Source organism: Mobula hypostoma, chromosome 1 (assembly GCF_963921235.1).
Source record: "Mobula hypostoma chromosome 1, sMobHyp1.1, whole genome shotgun sequence".
Classification (NCBI taxonomy): Eukaryota; Metazoa; Chordata; class Chondrichthyes; order Myliobatiformes; family Myliobatidae; genus Mobula; species Mobula hypostoma.
The window spans coordinates 145,807,317-145,824,097 of NC_086097.1; the positions used below are offsets into that span (position 1 = coordinate 145,807,317).

The 16,781-nt window shown below is 41.1% G+C and overlaps 1 protein-coding gene across 4 annotated transcripts in view; it reads right to left on the reverse strand.

Moving 5' to 3' along the window:
* csrnp1b (cysteine-serine-rich nuclear protein 1b) overlaps positions 1 to 13,801 on the reverse strand; it is a 30,958-nt gene extending 17,157 nt beyond the window's left edge. For 2 of the 4 annotated variants that reach the window (XM_063057506.1, XM_063057519.1), the window contains exon 1: positions 12,802 to 13,255. Coding sequence is in view for 1 of the 4 variants with exons in the window: in XM_063057497.1 (XP_062913567.1) it covers positions 10,022 to 10,110 (89 nt within the window). In the remaining 3 variants the exon portion in view is untranslated. Of the gene's footprint in view, positions 1 to 10,021; positions 12,780 to 12,801; positions 13,256 to 13,644 lie in introns of those variants that run through there. The other 2 variants (XM_063057513.1, XM_063057497.1) reach the window with 2 other exon arrangements.
* Positions 13,802 to 16,781: the final 2,980 nt, after the last annotated feature.

Here is a 16,781-nt window from a genome sequence, read left to right on the forward strand (position 1 = left end):
TGAGAGAAAAGGGCTCCACAAGTGTTCAGAGGGAGCTGTGATAAAAGTGTGATATGAATGTCACAATATTCATGAAACACATGATATTCCTTTGAAAGTTAATGATCTTAAGATTATTAATAGACTTCTGAAGTGGCTCATTGAGTGAGAATGTCAAGAGACAATGATGCACCAATGTATCATATGCTTTGCACACACTAATCTCAGGATAATTCATACCAATGAGTACTTGTGCTATGGCAAAGCCAAGTGACAGTTTCCCTCCTTACGGAGCAAGCGGCAAGTCAAAGCCCTAAGAGGCGATCCTGATGAAACTTGGTCAGTGGCTTACGCATCTTGGAAGTGCGCCTGATAAAACTATGGGACATGAACACTTGGGGAATTTGACTTCGGAGTCCCACGACTTTGGACAACAGTGATGCCTGTTCTCAATGGTGTAAATTACTGGCCTGCTCTGTGGAGCAATGAGTGCATCGATACAATACAGTGCAAAAACTAAGACACCCTTCGCTTATACCCATTACAATCATCACTGGAAATTGTGCAATATCAGTAATTGTTCAGAACAGAATCCATCTGGTTAGGCAAAAGAAAACTCAAGTTAATGTCTTGTTCAGTTCCGGTGGAAATAGGGCAGACTATTACACACCTATTTAATATGTGTACGGTAATACAAAAATATACTTTGGCTAACTAGTAGCACTCTTAAAATGTGGGTTCAAGCAGCAGTGGCTTGGCAGGGAGCGCTGCAACCTCACAGGTCCAGCAACCCAGATTGAATCATCATCCTCAGCATGACTGGGTGGGGTGCCCCACCCTCAACCTCCAACATACATACACACGCCCTCCCCTCACAGCCGCTCCCATTTCCTCTCACAAGCATGTGGGTTGGTTCACTGAACAAGAGGGACAGGCCCTTTGGCCTGTAATGGTCGATATCCTTCCATACCCTGCCTGTGTATGAGTTAAGTGGGGACTGGAAATTATCTGTGATGCTACGGGGAGTATTATTGGGAAATGTGAGTGCACTGTGAGCTGGAAAGGTCAAAATAACCTCCCAAAACATGAAGAAATATGGAACAAGATTAAACTGAGCTCCCATTTGCCTACTTAGCATTAGATAAGCGTCCTGAACAATATTTAACCCCCAAACCAATCCTATCGAACACTGTGGTGACAATCCTTTAGTCTCGCAAGACCATGGATCTATGCCTGGAAAGGTTCTCCAGGGCGCAGGCCTGGGCAAGGTTGTATGGAAGACCGGCAGTTGCCCATGCTGCGAGTCTCCCCTCTCCACAACATCGATGTTGTCCAAGGGAAGGTCAAAGGCCGATACAGCTTGGCACCAGTGTCGACGCAGGAGTTGTCAGAACAAGGTTGAAGGCAACGTCGAACTGCCTTAGGGACTCCAGCTCCGGATTTGTCCTCAGGGTTTACCCCCGAAGCCTTTCCCATGAGTGGGTATGGCCGCAAGGCAGCGGAGGTTTGAAATCAGAGCTTTCCCTCTCTTAGATGGACTGCCTTCCCAGGCTGACGAGCTCCATCTACCTGAACATAACCCACTTTTTAAAATCACATTTCTATTTATGGGAACGCTCTGTACACAACTAGCTGCCTATAAAGCCAACATTGCAACAGTGATCCTCTTTCAAAAGGACCTTATTGACGGTAAAATATTCAGTCAAGTACTGGTAGTGAAAGGCACTTTTTAAATATAATTCTTTTCCTTCACCATTGTAGTTGATTTGTCACTGGCAGTGAGAATGGTTAATCACTAGAATCATTTTGTGCTTGACTGGTTATAGACGTCCCACTTACGAATGCCAGACAAAATACTCAGAACTATTCCAATACGTGTTATCATGCAGCTACTGGCCGCCTTTGCTGTTGCCTGGCAACGCACGGGCTGGGACAACCGGGAAAATTCACTCTGTCACTGATCAGTCATTAAAGATATGAGCACGTGATTCGCATTCTCCGAACAGTGCAGCTTTGGTGTTTTACAATAGTACCTGGAAGTTAATTGTACTCAAACAGCTGTCCAGGTTCCACAGCCACAAAGACAGGACTAGATTGAACAGGGTGATCTGCCTCATCGTTATGCCTTAATGCAAACACAACGTCAGAATATTAAACCATAAAAATCTGGATGAACAAGTCTGCAATTTTTGGGGCATCCATATTTTATTCAAAAAAAAGCAATTACAGGGCAAAACTGATACTGCAAAATCTGCTGTCAGCTCAGAAATTCTCTCCCACATGAAATGCAAGGACTGTGCACCAGATGTAGATGTACGAATAGAGATTGACCAGTTTTGATTTTGTATTTCTCGTACCAATCCCAACCCTACTATCAAACCCGCAGACAAAAGGGGGCACTGTTGTAGTGTGGCAGACCAACCATTACCTTGTGAAGGTCAGGCAGCAACTCAGACACCACTCTGGACCATCAATCCACTGCCTCCCGCACTATCACTAACCTCATCGATTCTGGAGATTTTCCATCCACCGCCACCAAACTCACAGCTCCTTTACCCTGCAATGCTCATTTCTACCTCCTAACCAAGATCCACGACCCTGACTGTGCTGGTAGGCCTATTGTCTCTACCTGCTCCTGCCCAACTGAACTTGTGTCTTCATACCTCAACTCTATTCTACCAACCCCACCCCCCGGCTTCAGTCCCTTCCCACCTACATCCGCACTTCTCATGCTCTTGATTTCCCCAACAACTTTCAACTCCCTGGCCCTGAATGCTTCGTTTTCACCATGGATGTCCAATTCTGAGACACTTATTTCCCCACCAAGACCTTGAAAGCTTTTTGCCTTTCTTGACAAGACCCAACCGGTTCCCTTCCACCACCACCCTCCTCCTCCATTTAACAAACTGGTACTCACCCTCAACAATTCCTCTTTTGGCTCCTCCCACTCTCTCCAAACTCAAGGGGTAGCCATGGGCACGCACATGGGCCCCAGCTATATCTGCCTTTTTGTTGGGTACTTGGAACAGTCCATGTTCCAAATCTTCCCTGGTAATGCTCCCCAACTCTTTCTGCACTACATGTCTACTGCATTGGTGTTCCTTAAAAACCATAAAAAGACAAACTGTGTATCAAATTATGTGTTTATCTGAAATACAGAACAAATTAAAACACTACCAATAGTACTACAGTATTATTCTAAAAAGTGTATTAGTTCCTAATAGTTATTGATGGAAGAATTCATCCAGTATATACAATTAACAAAGTCAGAACAAACACCTAGTGCAGATCTGGACTGCCTTCATACAATGCTATCACGATTGTATCCTCCAAATCTTTAATTTCATTGTAACTTTCAAGATGACTGCTGACGTCTTCCAATTCCTCGTAGATCCTAACTTCTAACTTGAAGTAGTGAAATTGTTTTATTTTCACTATTTTTAATAAACTACACGCAAATAACACTATTAAAAACTGGTGACTCTAAGCACGGTGTAGCGTCTAACGGCCACTCAAGTGCACGCTACTGACGCTAATTAGAACCTGTTCGGCAATAGTCTCCTGCCCCAATTGAGCAACATAGTGTCCTAAGTAAACGAAGGAAATCCTGGCAATTTTCTTGATTAGTTTTTGTTCTTTAAGAGTTGTCCCAAATAAGCAGCTGCCCCGATTAACTGGAATCCACTGCTTTTATAAAAGATATGGTTTTCATTTTAATTTCTTAGAACTGATACAGATGTATTTGGAATGAGTTAATGTACAACATCAAGGATTAATTAACCGAATTATAACCTCACACTAAGACAATACTACCAACCTCTTTTTAAAAAAAAGTTGGAAAGCAATAGGCAGTGGGATGCTGAGCCAACATCAAACTGATATTTTGAATACTGTTATCAGAAAAGCCTTTTTACCTTAACCAACACGAATCTTGAACTTGAAGACACGGCAGATAATTTCGACACACAATGCAGTGAGAAAGTGACCAAACAGCAGTCTTTTTCTATCTTAAAGAAAGATTGTGTTGTTGGATGAACATTCGTCATGACCAGGGGAAATACGTCAACCTGCTAAAGAAAGCTGCATCCCATTGATATAGCTGATTGAGCTTTACTTCAGTCCTTCATTGGAAGAGAGCTCCTTCAAAACTGCCAACAAAATGTACAGGAGCATCAGTGTGGGACTGCACTGGTGAAGGACAGGTAGAAACAGCCGTGAGCTCTCTTGCTGAAAGACCTTCACTGCTTGGCTAATTTGGTGGAAACTCGGCCTGCCATTTGTCAGCCCAAATCTGAATTTTAAGGAGGTCAAACATGAAAATGCTCACTGTCAGAGGAATTACAAATTAAGTAAAGAATTGTAAATCAGTAATAAGCAGCACCATTTTCAAACTTTATGATGCAGAGAAAGTTAATGAACCACTGCTTGGAACAAGGATGCTGTACTTGTAAGGATGCAAGTGCACTAGCTATACCAGTGCTAATGATGGGCTTTGATTACAACTGCTGCATTGTGAGTCAAGCGTTTTGAAACTGACCACCAGAGTAGTTTTACTATTAAGCCCCTTGGTGCTGTACTTGGTTAAACACTGACTTGTGCTGTTAGTCTTTCCTGTTCTTCAACTCTATGTCAGAATCAATGATGGAAAAATAGAACAATCCAAATATTTTGGTGGAAACCAAAATTACTGTCAGTCAGCAGAATTTAGGTGAATGGTTGCTGATGACACCACTGATTATTTCTTTCATCACTGAAGATAAGTGGAAGATGGTACTACGATGCTAATTGTACCACAAGGCTTCCTGCTATGGGATTTGTTGCTCCATTGTTGTATAAGACACTACCCATCTAATAACCTAAAAGCACTTAAATCATTGCTCTTGTTCTATACAGAGAATATCTTAGGAGCCAGGAGGCAAGACAGAGCATCAAAGTAAAATGTAGACCTATCCATGATTCTTTTTTCCAAGAGTATCACTTTCCCTCTCAAAGAAATGCTAACATTTTCATGTTTTATTTGACACGAAGTTACAACTGGGATACGGCAATTCCCTCTGGTAATGTTGGCAGTCAGTCTTTTCCTTCCTGGCTTTAATCCAAAACAGATGGAGCCTCTTGCTTCAGATTCTATAGCTTGTGGCATATAGATACCTCACTGAGGAAAATAACGGACTACCAGAACTACACACAATTTTCTGTTATGTTTTGTAACTCCAAAACAAAATACTAATTAATAGAAAAAAAACATGAGAAAACATGTACACTTCATTTCTTTAGTGAGATGCATGGTGGCACAATGAGGTATACCATTCACACTTTTACATATACACTGTGAAGAATTATGTAAACAAAGAATACTTAATGAAACAATACATTTACAATATTACTCAATAATTACTGAAATACTAAATACATATTTTCTATGTGCAAACCCCAAATCTTTTTTTTAAAATGAAGGTTTCCCAACTTTTAACAGTTTAAATTCAAGGACTCAAGTTACAAAAAATCAGCAGAATAAATTATTTCATAGGCACTGCCCCCTGGTGGAATAAATTGCAATATCTTTAACAGAGCAAATACTGGACAAAAAAATTGCTTTCTATCCTGACTCGACTGCCAAAGAACATTCTGTTCCTTGGCTCCATTTAAACTGTCTGTTTTAGTAAAAATAAACAGTGGAACAGAGAGAACCCACAGGAATTTTCTGTTGGCTCTGCAACTCCCACTCAGCCTGGAACAGTGTATTACAAGTATTGCACCCAGATGGGTTTGAAATTTCCTTTGTATTGAGGGGGAGGTGGCACCAGCAAGGGAGAAGATTACAAATCAGTGCAGCTTTAAAAAAACCATGGCCAACTGGGATCTACTCCTGCTCCAACAAGAGCACTGGCTTTTATAATGAACTGCATCACATCCTCAAGATATCTCACAGCACAACCAATTAGTGTCTTGAAGCCATCCTTAACTATGTAAACAAACACTAAATGGCACAGAGAGATCCCAAATACAACCAATGAGAGAGATGACCTACAAATCATTTTTTTATATGGTTAAACCAAAAATTTGTGGCAATCTCCCTGCACATTTGACAGCAACAGTCAAAACAATGTCTTGGTGTAAAGTTGCTTCAGACAACTCCTCTGCCAAAACCTCAAGCACTGCACTGAATATTAGCTTGATTATGTAGTTAGATCTATGGGGGCGGGCCTTAAAAATTAATTCATCAAGAAGAAAAGATTTAGAGACCATCTCTGGGCAGCTCCACCAATGAGATCATTGTCCCACTTTTTTTTTAGCTCAGGGAGCCACTTCAGCATTGAGTATCACCAGTTCTGGTGAAAAGCAAGGTACAGCTCTGTGTGGAATATGTTTTCAGTCAAGTGTGGTGGTGGAAAACTGACAGCATTGCTGATTGAGGCAGCAAGCCTACAAGGAATCAAACGGTGGAAACTAGGAGAAGGCCATACAGCCTCTGAGTCACCTCTACCACAATCATCCAGAACTCATTACTCTGTTCTGGTGCGTTGCTTCGGATTTCCAGTATCTGCAGTTTCGTGTCGCTTCTCCTGCTTTCTTCTTATAACACTAGAAGTGTACACTTTTCTACGGGACCCCTCAACTTTTACTGTGACTGCTTATCCATGAAAATGGGCAGGTGTAACAAAAGCCTGAAGAAACCTGCTCTTGAAACTATTCGGCTCAGGGGCATCACATATGTGCAGACAGAACATCTGGCTGCAACAGAAACCTTTCCTCACAAATGACTGGATTATGAAGTTTACTGGAAAGAAAATTGATCAACTCTCACCCAATGTGAAGGGAAAGTGTCAAGAAAATCTGCTTGCACACGTGTCCAAAAGAGTAATGAAAATCTTGGGATTTGATTGTCAGTGCCTGAAGTTAACCAAGTTCTTAAATACATTGTAGGTTTGAATCGCATTCCATACCTTGTGCTATCCAACATAAACGCCCACTACGTTGGAAGTAAATAAGTGAAAATCCTGCCTCTACTGGGGCAGGGTGTATGGAGAGCAGTAAAGAGCAACCCTTAAAGAAATCCCTCCCTGCTCTTCAGATCTAACCATTCATTGTAACAAACACTCTTGCACCCCATCTCAGTGAAAGCATACTTTAGAATAGTTCTTTTTGCCTTCTCTTCCAATACCCTACCACCCCATAAACACAAGGCCTTTAAACAGCATTACTACAGTTAAAACTTCCATCTTTTATAGCTGCTAATGTACATTTCTGCATTTCCCCCCACCTGATTCTATCCGATGCTCAGGCAACACTTGTTTGGTTTTGATGATAATTTGCATTAATATCATGACTGGAATTCAAAAAGCTACTTCTGTTTGAGTAGTGCCTCAGATGAGCTGCAGCTCAGTTCAAGATTGCTAGCTCGTATGGTTATGCATAAATCAAGTTGAGTTTATGTGATTCTCCATCCCCCTCATTTTCGCAAACATCCCTTCCTTCCTTCCTTGCCACGATTTGCCATGACAGATTCCTGCCTGTGTAGCACCCTCAAACAGCAGGATTCATTAGACTACAGGGCCAAATCCAGTAAGTAGATCAACTGCTGTTTACTTAACGATTCTGTCTGCTCCAAAGTAAATCTGTTCCCCTCAAATTAGAGAATTTCACATCCTTATGAAAATATTATATAAGAATGCACAGCTTTACCATTTCCCTTTATTTCTCCCTTCATACTTCATTAGAAACGGGTTGATGGAAACTTTTAATTTGTCTTCTGCTGATGTTTATATTTTCTAGAGGCTAGAGTTGGGAATTGGTAGTAGAGTGGGAAGAATGGAAAACAACGAATCTTAAAAAAGGGAATTCTCATTTAATCGGACAATAAAGTCGTCAGGTTACGATCCTGAAAAGCGATTAAGAAACTGATCCATAATACACACATTCCATTCATCTCTCCTTTTCACACTTAAACTATCATCTACCTGGCTCCTATGATTTGGAGTTTCTCTTCTCTGCCTAACCTCCAATTAAAACCTCTCTCTTTAACCAGCACTTGGTCATCTGTCTTAATATTTCTATCACTTTAATTTGTTCTTACTATGAAGAGACACCTCAGGATAAACTACACTGAAAACAGCATAACCACGAAGTGCCGTTAATCAGAAGAATACACTTTAAATGAACTGCATGCAAGTAGGGGGTAGAAACTGCCAACAAATGCACTTTTAAGAGTAGAAAAGTGAAGTAGTTAATGAGGACCTGCCCCTGTCATTAGATGTATTTGTAAATGTGAAACCAAACCTTTACATTTACAGCAAGAAAGGAAACCTGCAAACTGTATAACATTAGAATTATGGCAACACACAGAAAACGCTGGAGGAACTTCGTCCTGGTGAAGGATCTCGGCCCAAAACGGCAACTGTTGATTCTTTTCCATAGATGCTTCCTGGCCTGCTGAGTTCCTCCAGCAATTTGTGTGTATTGCTTGGATTTCCAGCATCTACAGATTTTATCATTTTTAACATTAGAATTATACTTGGTCTGTTAATTGCACAAGGCAGTATGACAGTAAAAGGGTTACAACATTACAGTCAATTACATCATGCTAGAATGGCAGAGAATAAAATTTCTCATCTACTAAAGGCATTTTAGTGTCCCAAGTGTCTAACTGGACATTGGAACTTACAAAGTACTTATTTGAACATGGTGTCCAGAAGGCTCAGCTCCACTCGTTTGAAACTCTATCAGCTGCAGAAGCTTTCTGAAGGTGTGGCTGTATAAGTAGATAAACCTGTTTCTCCCTGCATATGGAAGCTCACAGCCAGACATTGATACATTTACTGTCAGGTCTCCTAACTGAAATAATTGGTCAAAAGGACTGATAGGTTTTATATCATGCACCTGCACTGTGTGTCAGAAAAATAAATGCCAATCTGCAAAAAGATTTTCAAGTAGTAGAAAAAGATACTACTGGAGAGAGAAGAACAAAAAATCTGTATGTCAGATGATTAACTTCATAGTTTACCACCTTCAAATAGCTTCATAAATCACCTGCCTTTATGGCACCCACCATACATTTTTCATCCAAAAGAACACAATGGGAAAAACATAGTGGCTTGCAAACATACCATGCCAAGGGCAAAATGTTCAATTACTGTAAACGTATTTACAGAACCATAAACCTGAAGTGGTTGGGAAATTCGCTGTGGTTTTAATAAAACTGCAAATAATGCACAATACAAGAACTACATTGCAATTTTTTAAAAAATAAGAATTCTCTGAACACTTCTGTGAGATGCTGAGCCACACAAAGTAGGGAGGACTGGGATTCAGCCCCTTAAGAATTTAAAGTAATGCAGAAATACTTTGGATAGTTTTTTCTGGCATTGAGTTTATTGCATTAATAAATATTGAAATAAAAGTAATTGAAAAGCTATACCGACAATAATGTACATCTACAGATATTTTAGACTCACAGCTTTCAAGTTAATCAAACTCTCTCAGATGAATTCCAGTGGATCAGGGGACATGATCCTTCCAAATGCATCCTAATGTTATTTATAAAGCAAATTAAAAACAGTGCTTCACAAAGCCAGAAGTGCTTACTTTATATAAAGCTTTCTTGTACCTCAGAAACTATGCTCATAATGGCTCTCTTCTACTGGCAAGTAATCTTTAATCACTAGTGGGCTGCTCTCATACAACGTCAATCTTGTCACATAATGCCAGTTTCTTAAAGCTGTTTGGAGTCAACATTAGTATAGGTCCTGGAATTGTATGCAGTCCAGGTGGGCTCGGACAATAGATGTCTTTTAACTAAGCCATGTTTAGGTTTTCAAAACTATCAGATAACTTCCGCTCAGTCACTTTAATTTCCAGGCTTTATAACTTGCATTTAAAATAAAATGGATAAAGTATGTCCATAAATTACATTCACTGGAACATTACCACTATACTACTTATTAAAAAGTTCCTATTTTCTTTACCATCTTACCTCAAAAGGACAGCTTAAACATGAAAATTGTAACAAGTTACACAATGTTATGCTACAATGTCATACAACCTCTGAAAAAGAGAATGTGATGAGATTCCAGAATAAGCGGCCAATAGCTTGATCCAAACTCTAGTGAATTTCAAAAAAAATGAACACATATAGCCACAGAAGAGAATGTGAAAGGCAATTAAAAGGAAACTTTATGTTACGCCTCCTATTGTTATGGTCAGCAGATTTCCTCCCCTCCATCTCTGCCAAAAATCTGCACACTTTCGTTCCTACTGCACAACAAAACGACTCTCTTGTTAAGGCAGCTGGCTTCAAACCAACCAGCACGAGACTTCAGTTCCTTTCTACCCTCCCCGCTCCAGCTAAGTGCGCCAAATGAGAAGGAAAAAGGCCAAATTTAGAAGGGAACCAAATTGCTTCTTTTTCTAAAAAAAAGAAAAAGTGCAATGGAGATTGTAAGAGGGTATTCAAGAAGCAAGGAGGAGCTGGGTGGAGAGTAAAGAAGTGGGAGGGTGGTTGAGGAATGCACAGTATCTCTACTGAAACAGATTGAACAGTGCTCTTGGGATTAATAACTATCATGTTCTACTGCTGATTAATTATTTAGTCAGGCCAAACTGTAATTACAGCTGTTTCTCAGAAGGTGCCACAAACACATCTCAGAAACTACCATGAGTTCTACCCACCACCCTATATTTAAGAGCAAATACTTTCCCAGTTCATTTATTTTACTATATTTAGAACAGACTACATCTGAAGTCAGTCTCAATAAATGTGCATCCGTCACTCTGCTGAAATGCTACTGACACCGAGCACTAGCAGAAACCACACCAAGTCCAGCACCCTGAAAATGAAAATGTTTCACACAGGCAGAAGGAAAGACACATACACATATGAATCAGCAACACAGGAAATATTGGTAAGGCTGACCACTAATTCTGAGGAGGATTTCATTTTACAAAGGGTCAACAAGAGCACTTCGTGGGGGCAGGGTTTAGGTATTAATGAAGAGCGAAGTGGGGGTGATTCCAAAGAGGCAATCCAGGAAAGAGTCCAAGAAGGATGAGGTGGTGGAATGGAAGAATGCAGCTGAGATTCACATCTTCATAAGCTTAAACATGGCCAGTTGAGGCAATCTCCATCAGATGGATAACTGATTTGGTAAGATTTGTCAGGTTAGTTCAGAACACAAACTTTCCTCCTGAGATCTTCAACTCTTGGAAGGTTTGCTGTAATTTTCAATTCTATTCAAGCGAAGATTTCTAATTGTGCAGCAAAAGTCTTCCACAATAAAAGTATCAGAGGCAACTTTAAAACTACTTGGCAAAATGAACTCCAAAGGTGTCCAATTTTTTTTGGAAATCTATGGACCACATCCAACTCTTCAGCTACATACTTCTCAGTTCATTAGTGACAAAGTCCATTGCAATTGTTTCAAAATTCTGGAACTCTTCCTGAATCTCTATTTTGCTTCAAAATCTCCTTTTTATTGAAGCCTCTGTAAACCTCCTTTTCGTTTCCCTCTAATTTCAGAGTCCTCACTTCCTCAGCCAGGCATCAAGGGCTATTCTTTTAAAAAATTATAACTGAAAAGTGCATTAATTATTTCCTACTTTTATTTCTTGTGACTGTGCTAATCAAGAAAACCAAAAAATTTTGTGCAGGTGAATTTAAGATGTGCAGAAGCTTACATCTTTGCTGTGACAATCAAACCTCCCTCTTCAACAATAAACAACAAACTCACCTCAATATAAAAAAATCTGTAAAGGATGTGGGATTGAGACAACAAAATGGTATTGGATGTGGATTAGGGTATTTGGGGAAAGAAAAATTTGTAAGAGTAAAAAAAGAACAAGCCAGCCAACCTGCAACAGAGAACTCAAGAGACAGGGAGAAAAAAAATCACAGTGATTTGTTAATTTGCACAGTGGAACTGATTCAGCCATAAGAGCAGACACAGCATGGAACTTAGTCTCTTCAAGACTGATCATTATCTCCCATCACTGTTGACTGAGGCGGCTTGATTAACGTCCTTTGAAGTCAACCTTTCAAATACCTCTGCATTACACAGGCAAAAAACACACAACTTACACAATCAGAAGCATGTCTGTGAAGATACTATTGGAAAAATGATCAGAGTACCGAGTTAGAGATCAGATGATCACTATTGTTTACTAATTACTTGAGAGGCAAGAGGCCCCATTTTCATTGACAAGAAAATGTACACTTGAAATACAGCATATTAACAACAATATAATTTATGCAATATATTCTTCAAAATATGCATTTCCAATTGAGGAGGCCACATTATGTGCATTGCAGAAAGTAGTCAGTTAGTCATTGATCTTTCCAGTAAAATGTAATCAGGACAGTTCATGTGTGTAAAATTAAATCCACTCCCAACGTGTGTGAAATGAAATGCTGGTAGCATTGAGGGTATGGGCATATAATGTACTGCTATACTGTGCAGCACTTTCACTCAGCATAAACTCAGACATCCTACTACTCCAGGTTACTAAGGCAACATATTTTTTCTGTCTAGCAACTCGCAGGAACAGTCTGAACCTACTGAATAAGCACTTTTTGGAACAAGAACAAAATTACATTCACTGTGTTCCAGACACAAATAAATATGTTATTTTTTAGAAACAGATATGTAGACATTTAAAGATATAAATATGCATTCATTCCACAGCTATTTCACATTAAAGCAAACTGTAACACCATATTTGACAAGTAGTGCTCATACATACCATCCAAGTGGACTATCTAACTCCGCCAGTCAGATTGCATACCAGAAATTCTATGAAATCTTATAACATAAGCGAAAAAAAACTTACCTCTTGAGAATTTTCAGGGCTCGATAACCACCAGTAATTTGAAGGGAACTAGAAGACAGGGACTTTGAAAATATAATTTTAAAATGGTAGACTGAGGCTTTTTATATAAATATTGGCTTTATGTTCTCATTTTGGGTAGATGTGTCCGTGGCTGTGGTTTAAGGGTAACCGGGGGAGGGTGAAGAAGGTTACTGAGAGTTGGTGGTCCCCGAACCTTAACGGGATTGAGAGGGAAGGGAAGATGGGGAGGGGGAAAGAGGCTGGAGCTGCTGGCGGCGCCGAGGAGCCGCAGTTTCTGCCGGTTGTTCTAATCGCTGCCGAGGCGGTAGCGCTACCGCTGCTGCTCCTGCTGGGGACCGAGTGAGGAGGAGCTGCCGCTGTGGCTACGAGCACACTGGAGGGGATGGAGTTACAGCTCTAGCCTCGCCACTGACTGGCTCCGACTGAAGTGACTCAGTCCTCAGTCTCTCCCCCCCCCCCCCCGCCGCTCGCACTCCTTGCTTTCGCCACCCAGCGGAAAAAAAAGCCTTACTGCGAAATTGACGCACATTCTGACAACCTCCAGCCCACTGCTTCCTGTTTCCAGTAAAACCCTTTTTCTTCCGTCTCCAACCAAGTCATATTTTATTTTTAAATAATGCATGATTGTGCAATACTTATACATTTCAAAGTAATTCACCAGGGAAACTGTAGCGTAAAAATAACCAATTATTGTAAAATGAAACCGAGGCAAACCTAACAGGATTTTTCCTAGAAGTTTTAAAGCCTGTGAGTGGAGCTGGCAAACGCTGAAAAAGCCCCACACCATTCGCGACAAAGCTATCAACTTGAGATTTGACTTACACGCCATCCAACAGCCAGAACACTCCTTCCAGTACCGCACTACTTGACTGCAGCGAGTAGCATCCACAAGGATGAAAAGGGGAAAAAAAAGCCTTCCTTGACTGTACCTTTCAAGACCAAGATCTTAACTGCCTTGACGGACAGCAGCAGTAATCTTATAGTCACCCCTCCTACAAGTTGCTTTCCAAGTCACACATTATCCCGCCTTGGAACTATATTCCCGACCATTCATCACCGCACGTCAAAACTGCTTGGCTGCAATCTGTGGAATTGCCTTCACCATACAGGCTGGAATGGCTGGGGAACAATTTCCCATTGGGGAATGACAATAAATGTCTTTTCAATGCTCCAGCCCACTCATAAATTAATAAAGAAGCATTATCAAATTATTTTGGGTATACAAAGCACTTTATTCCTCCACTTCACACAAAACATGTCACAAAAGCTCAGATTAATTTCGCTGCCACCTGTCACGTTTTGCCACAATTTTTATTTGACAAACACAACCAAAAGTTCGTCAGAATTTGGCTCATATCCAACAAATAAAGACACTGACTCTTATGCGTGTCTCCTCTGACGTCACTAATGTACAAGGGAAAAGAAGGTTTCTCTTTCCTCTAACGCATTGAAGAAATATGATGCAGAGTCTATTAATCTCTTGTGTCAAATTACACACTGCTGAGGTAACAGAACTGAAACGGTGCCTGATATATAAACCTTGTACTTCTAATGTACAGATTATCCAGCTCTACTGCATGGACAATTAATCACGTTTATTCTAACCATTTAGCTGAAGTGTTTTCATTGTTAAATTTTGATGTATCAATAACCCTATGACAAATTCCGCGAGTTTTTACACAGCAGGAAATGACTCAGAATTTTATAGCCTGCTGAGTGGTCATTTGGCCCATCCAACTAAAAAAATCTTCAGGCATATGAATCACATGGGCAAAGATGGGAGGGGGAGGGGGAGGGGGAGATCAGAAAGACCCCCACCGATGACCCCTTCTCCCGTCTTCAACCCTCCTCCTCTTCATGGACACCCCGCTCTGATCTTCTGAATCTCCTATCATTTCGGATTACCCCCCCCCCACTTTCAAATCTCTTACTATCTCTTCTTTCAGTTAGTCCTGATGAAGGGTCTCGGTCCTAAACGTCAACTGTGCTACTTCCTATAGATGCTGCCTGGCCTGCTGCGTTCACCAGCATTTTGCGTGTGTTGCTTGAATTTCCAGCATCTGCAGATTTCCTGGAGATTGTGCCAATAAAAGAGTAGTGATCTTTATCCAAGTGAAGACAATGTGTGAGAAACTAATCCCTTCACCTCTCTTAGTCTCTGAAAGAGTAATTAAAATGAGTTCCAGTCATTTACTCTTCCCCAGTTTATTTAAAGTTCATCCATTTCAAGCATCTATAGGACTTTGGAGACATAGGAGACTGCAGATGCTGAAATCTGGAGCAACAAACAATCTGCTGGAAGAACTCAGTGAGTCGAGCATCTGTGGAAGGAAAGAAGTTGTCGATGTTTTGGGGCAAAGTGTTGCATCAGGACTGAGTGGAGAAGCACGATGACAGGTAACGAAGCAAAGGAAAGTGGCAAGAAAGGGTTCTGAGGCAATTGATGCACTGAAGAGGGGCATATGATGACAGGCAGGTCGTGCCAGGTAAGGCAGGCTTCAGGGATGGAGTGAGAGATAGTGACAGGCAATGACTAGATGGAGGCAGACAATGAGAGAGAGGACTAAAAGGAAAACAAACCAGATGGAGCATTTTGGGGGGGAGGGGTCTGTGAATCTAGGAGATAACTGATGGAGGGAGGTAAGCAGTAACTTTGTAAGTAAACGAGGTGTGAACTATGAGTGGAGAAGTGAACATTAGTTGTTTTCTGCTGGGAGGAGGGGAGGAGGGGAGGAGGGAGATCTGTGCGTAAAGTGTGTGAATGGGACCAGAAGGGGGAAGGGAAGGAAGATGGATGAAGGCAGGCTAAGGGGAATGGGGCAAAACTAAGAGGACGTGAGGTTTAGACAAAGGAACGTAGGGGAGGAAAGTAAAGGGAAGAAAGGGGTTGTCATCTAAAACTGGCAAATTGGGTTGTAAACTATCCAGGTGGAATATAAACAGAAAAGAGTCAGCAGATACTGGAAATCCAGCACAACACACACAAAATGCTGGAGGAACTCAGCAGGTCAGACCACACCTGGAGTACTGTGTGCAGTTTTGGTCTCCAAATTTGAGGAAGGACATTCTTGCTATTGACGGAGTGCAGTGTAGGTTCACAAGGTTAATTCCAGGGATGGCAGGACTGTCATATGTCGAAAGATTGGAGCGACTGGGTTTGTATACTCTGGAATTTAGAAGGCTGAGAGGGGATCTTATTAAAACATATAAGATTATTAAGGGATTGGACACGTTGGAGGCAGGAAGCATGTTCCCGCTGATGGGTGAGTCCAGAACCAAAGGCCACAGTTTAAGAATAAGGGGTAGGCAATTTAGAATGGAGTTGAGGAAAAACTTTTTCACCCAGAGAGTGGTGGATGTATGGAATGCTCTGCCCCAGAAGGCTGTGGAGGCCAAGTCTCTGGGTGCTTTCAAGAAAGAGATGGATAGAGCTCTTAAAGATAGCGGAATCAAAGGTTATGGGGATAAGGCAGGAACTGGATACTGATTGTGGATGATCAGCCATGATCTCAGTGAATGGCGGTGCTGGCTCGAAGGGCTGAATGGCCTACTCCTGCACCTATTGTCTATTGTCTATTGAAATGAATAGTCGATGTTTCTAGCCAAGACTCAGCCTGAAACATCAACTGTCTATTAATTTCCATAGATGCTGCTGACTTGCTGAGTTCTTCCAGCATTTTGTGTGTGTTGCAGGTGGAATAAAAGATGCCATTCCACCAGTTTGAATTCATCTTGGCAGTAGACAAGGCCAAGGATGGACAGGGCAGTGTTGGAATGAGAAGGGGAGTTGTGTAAATAAGAGTTCAGGATGACCACTGCAGACTGAGCCAAGTGCTCGGTGAAATAACTGCCCAATCTGTACTTCTCTGTATAACTTTGAATGTTTTTTCTGAATTTGTTGCTACTGTTCTTTTTGAAAGCACATTCGAGATTCTTGGCTTTAAGGTTTATGGTCTAAT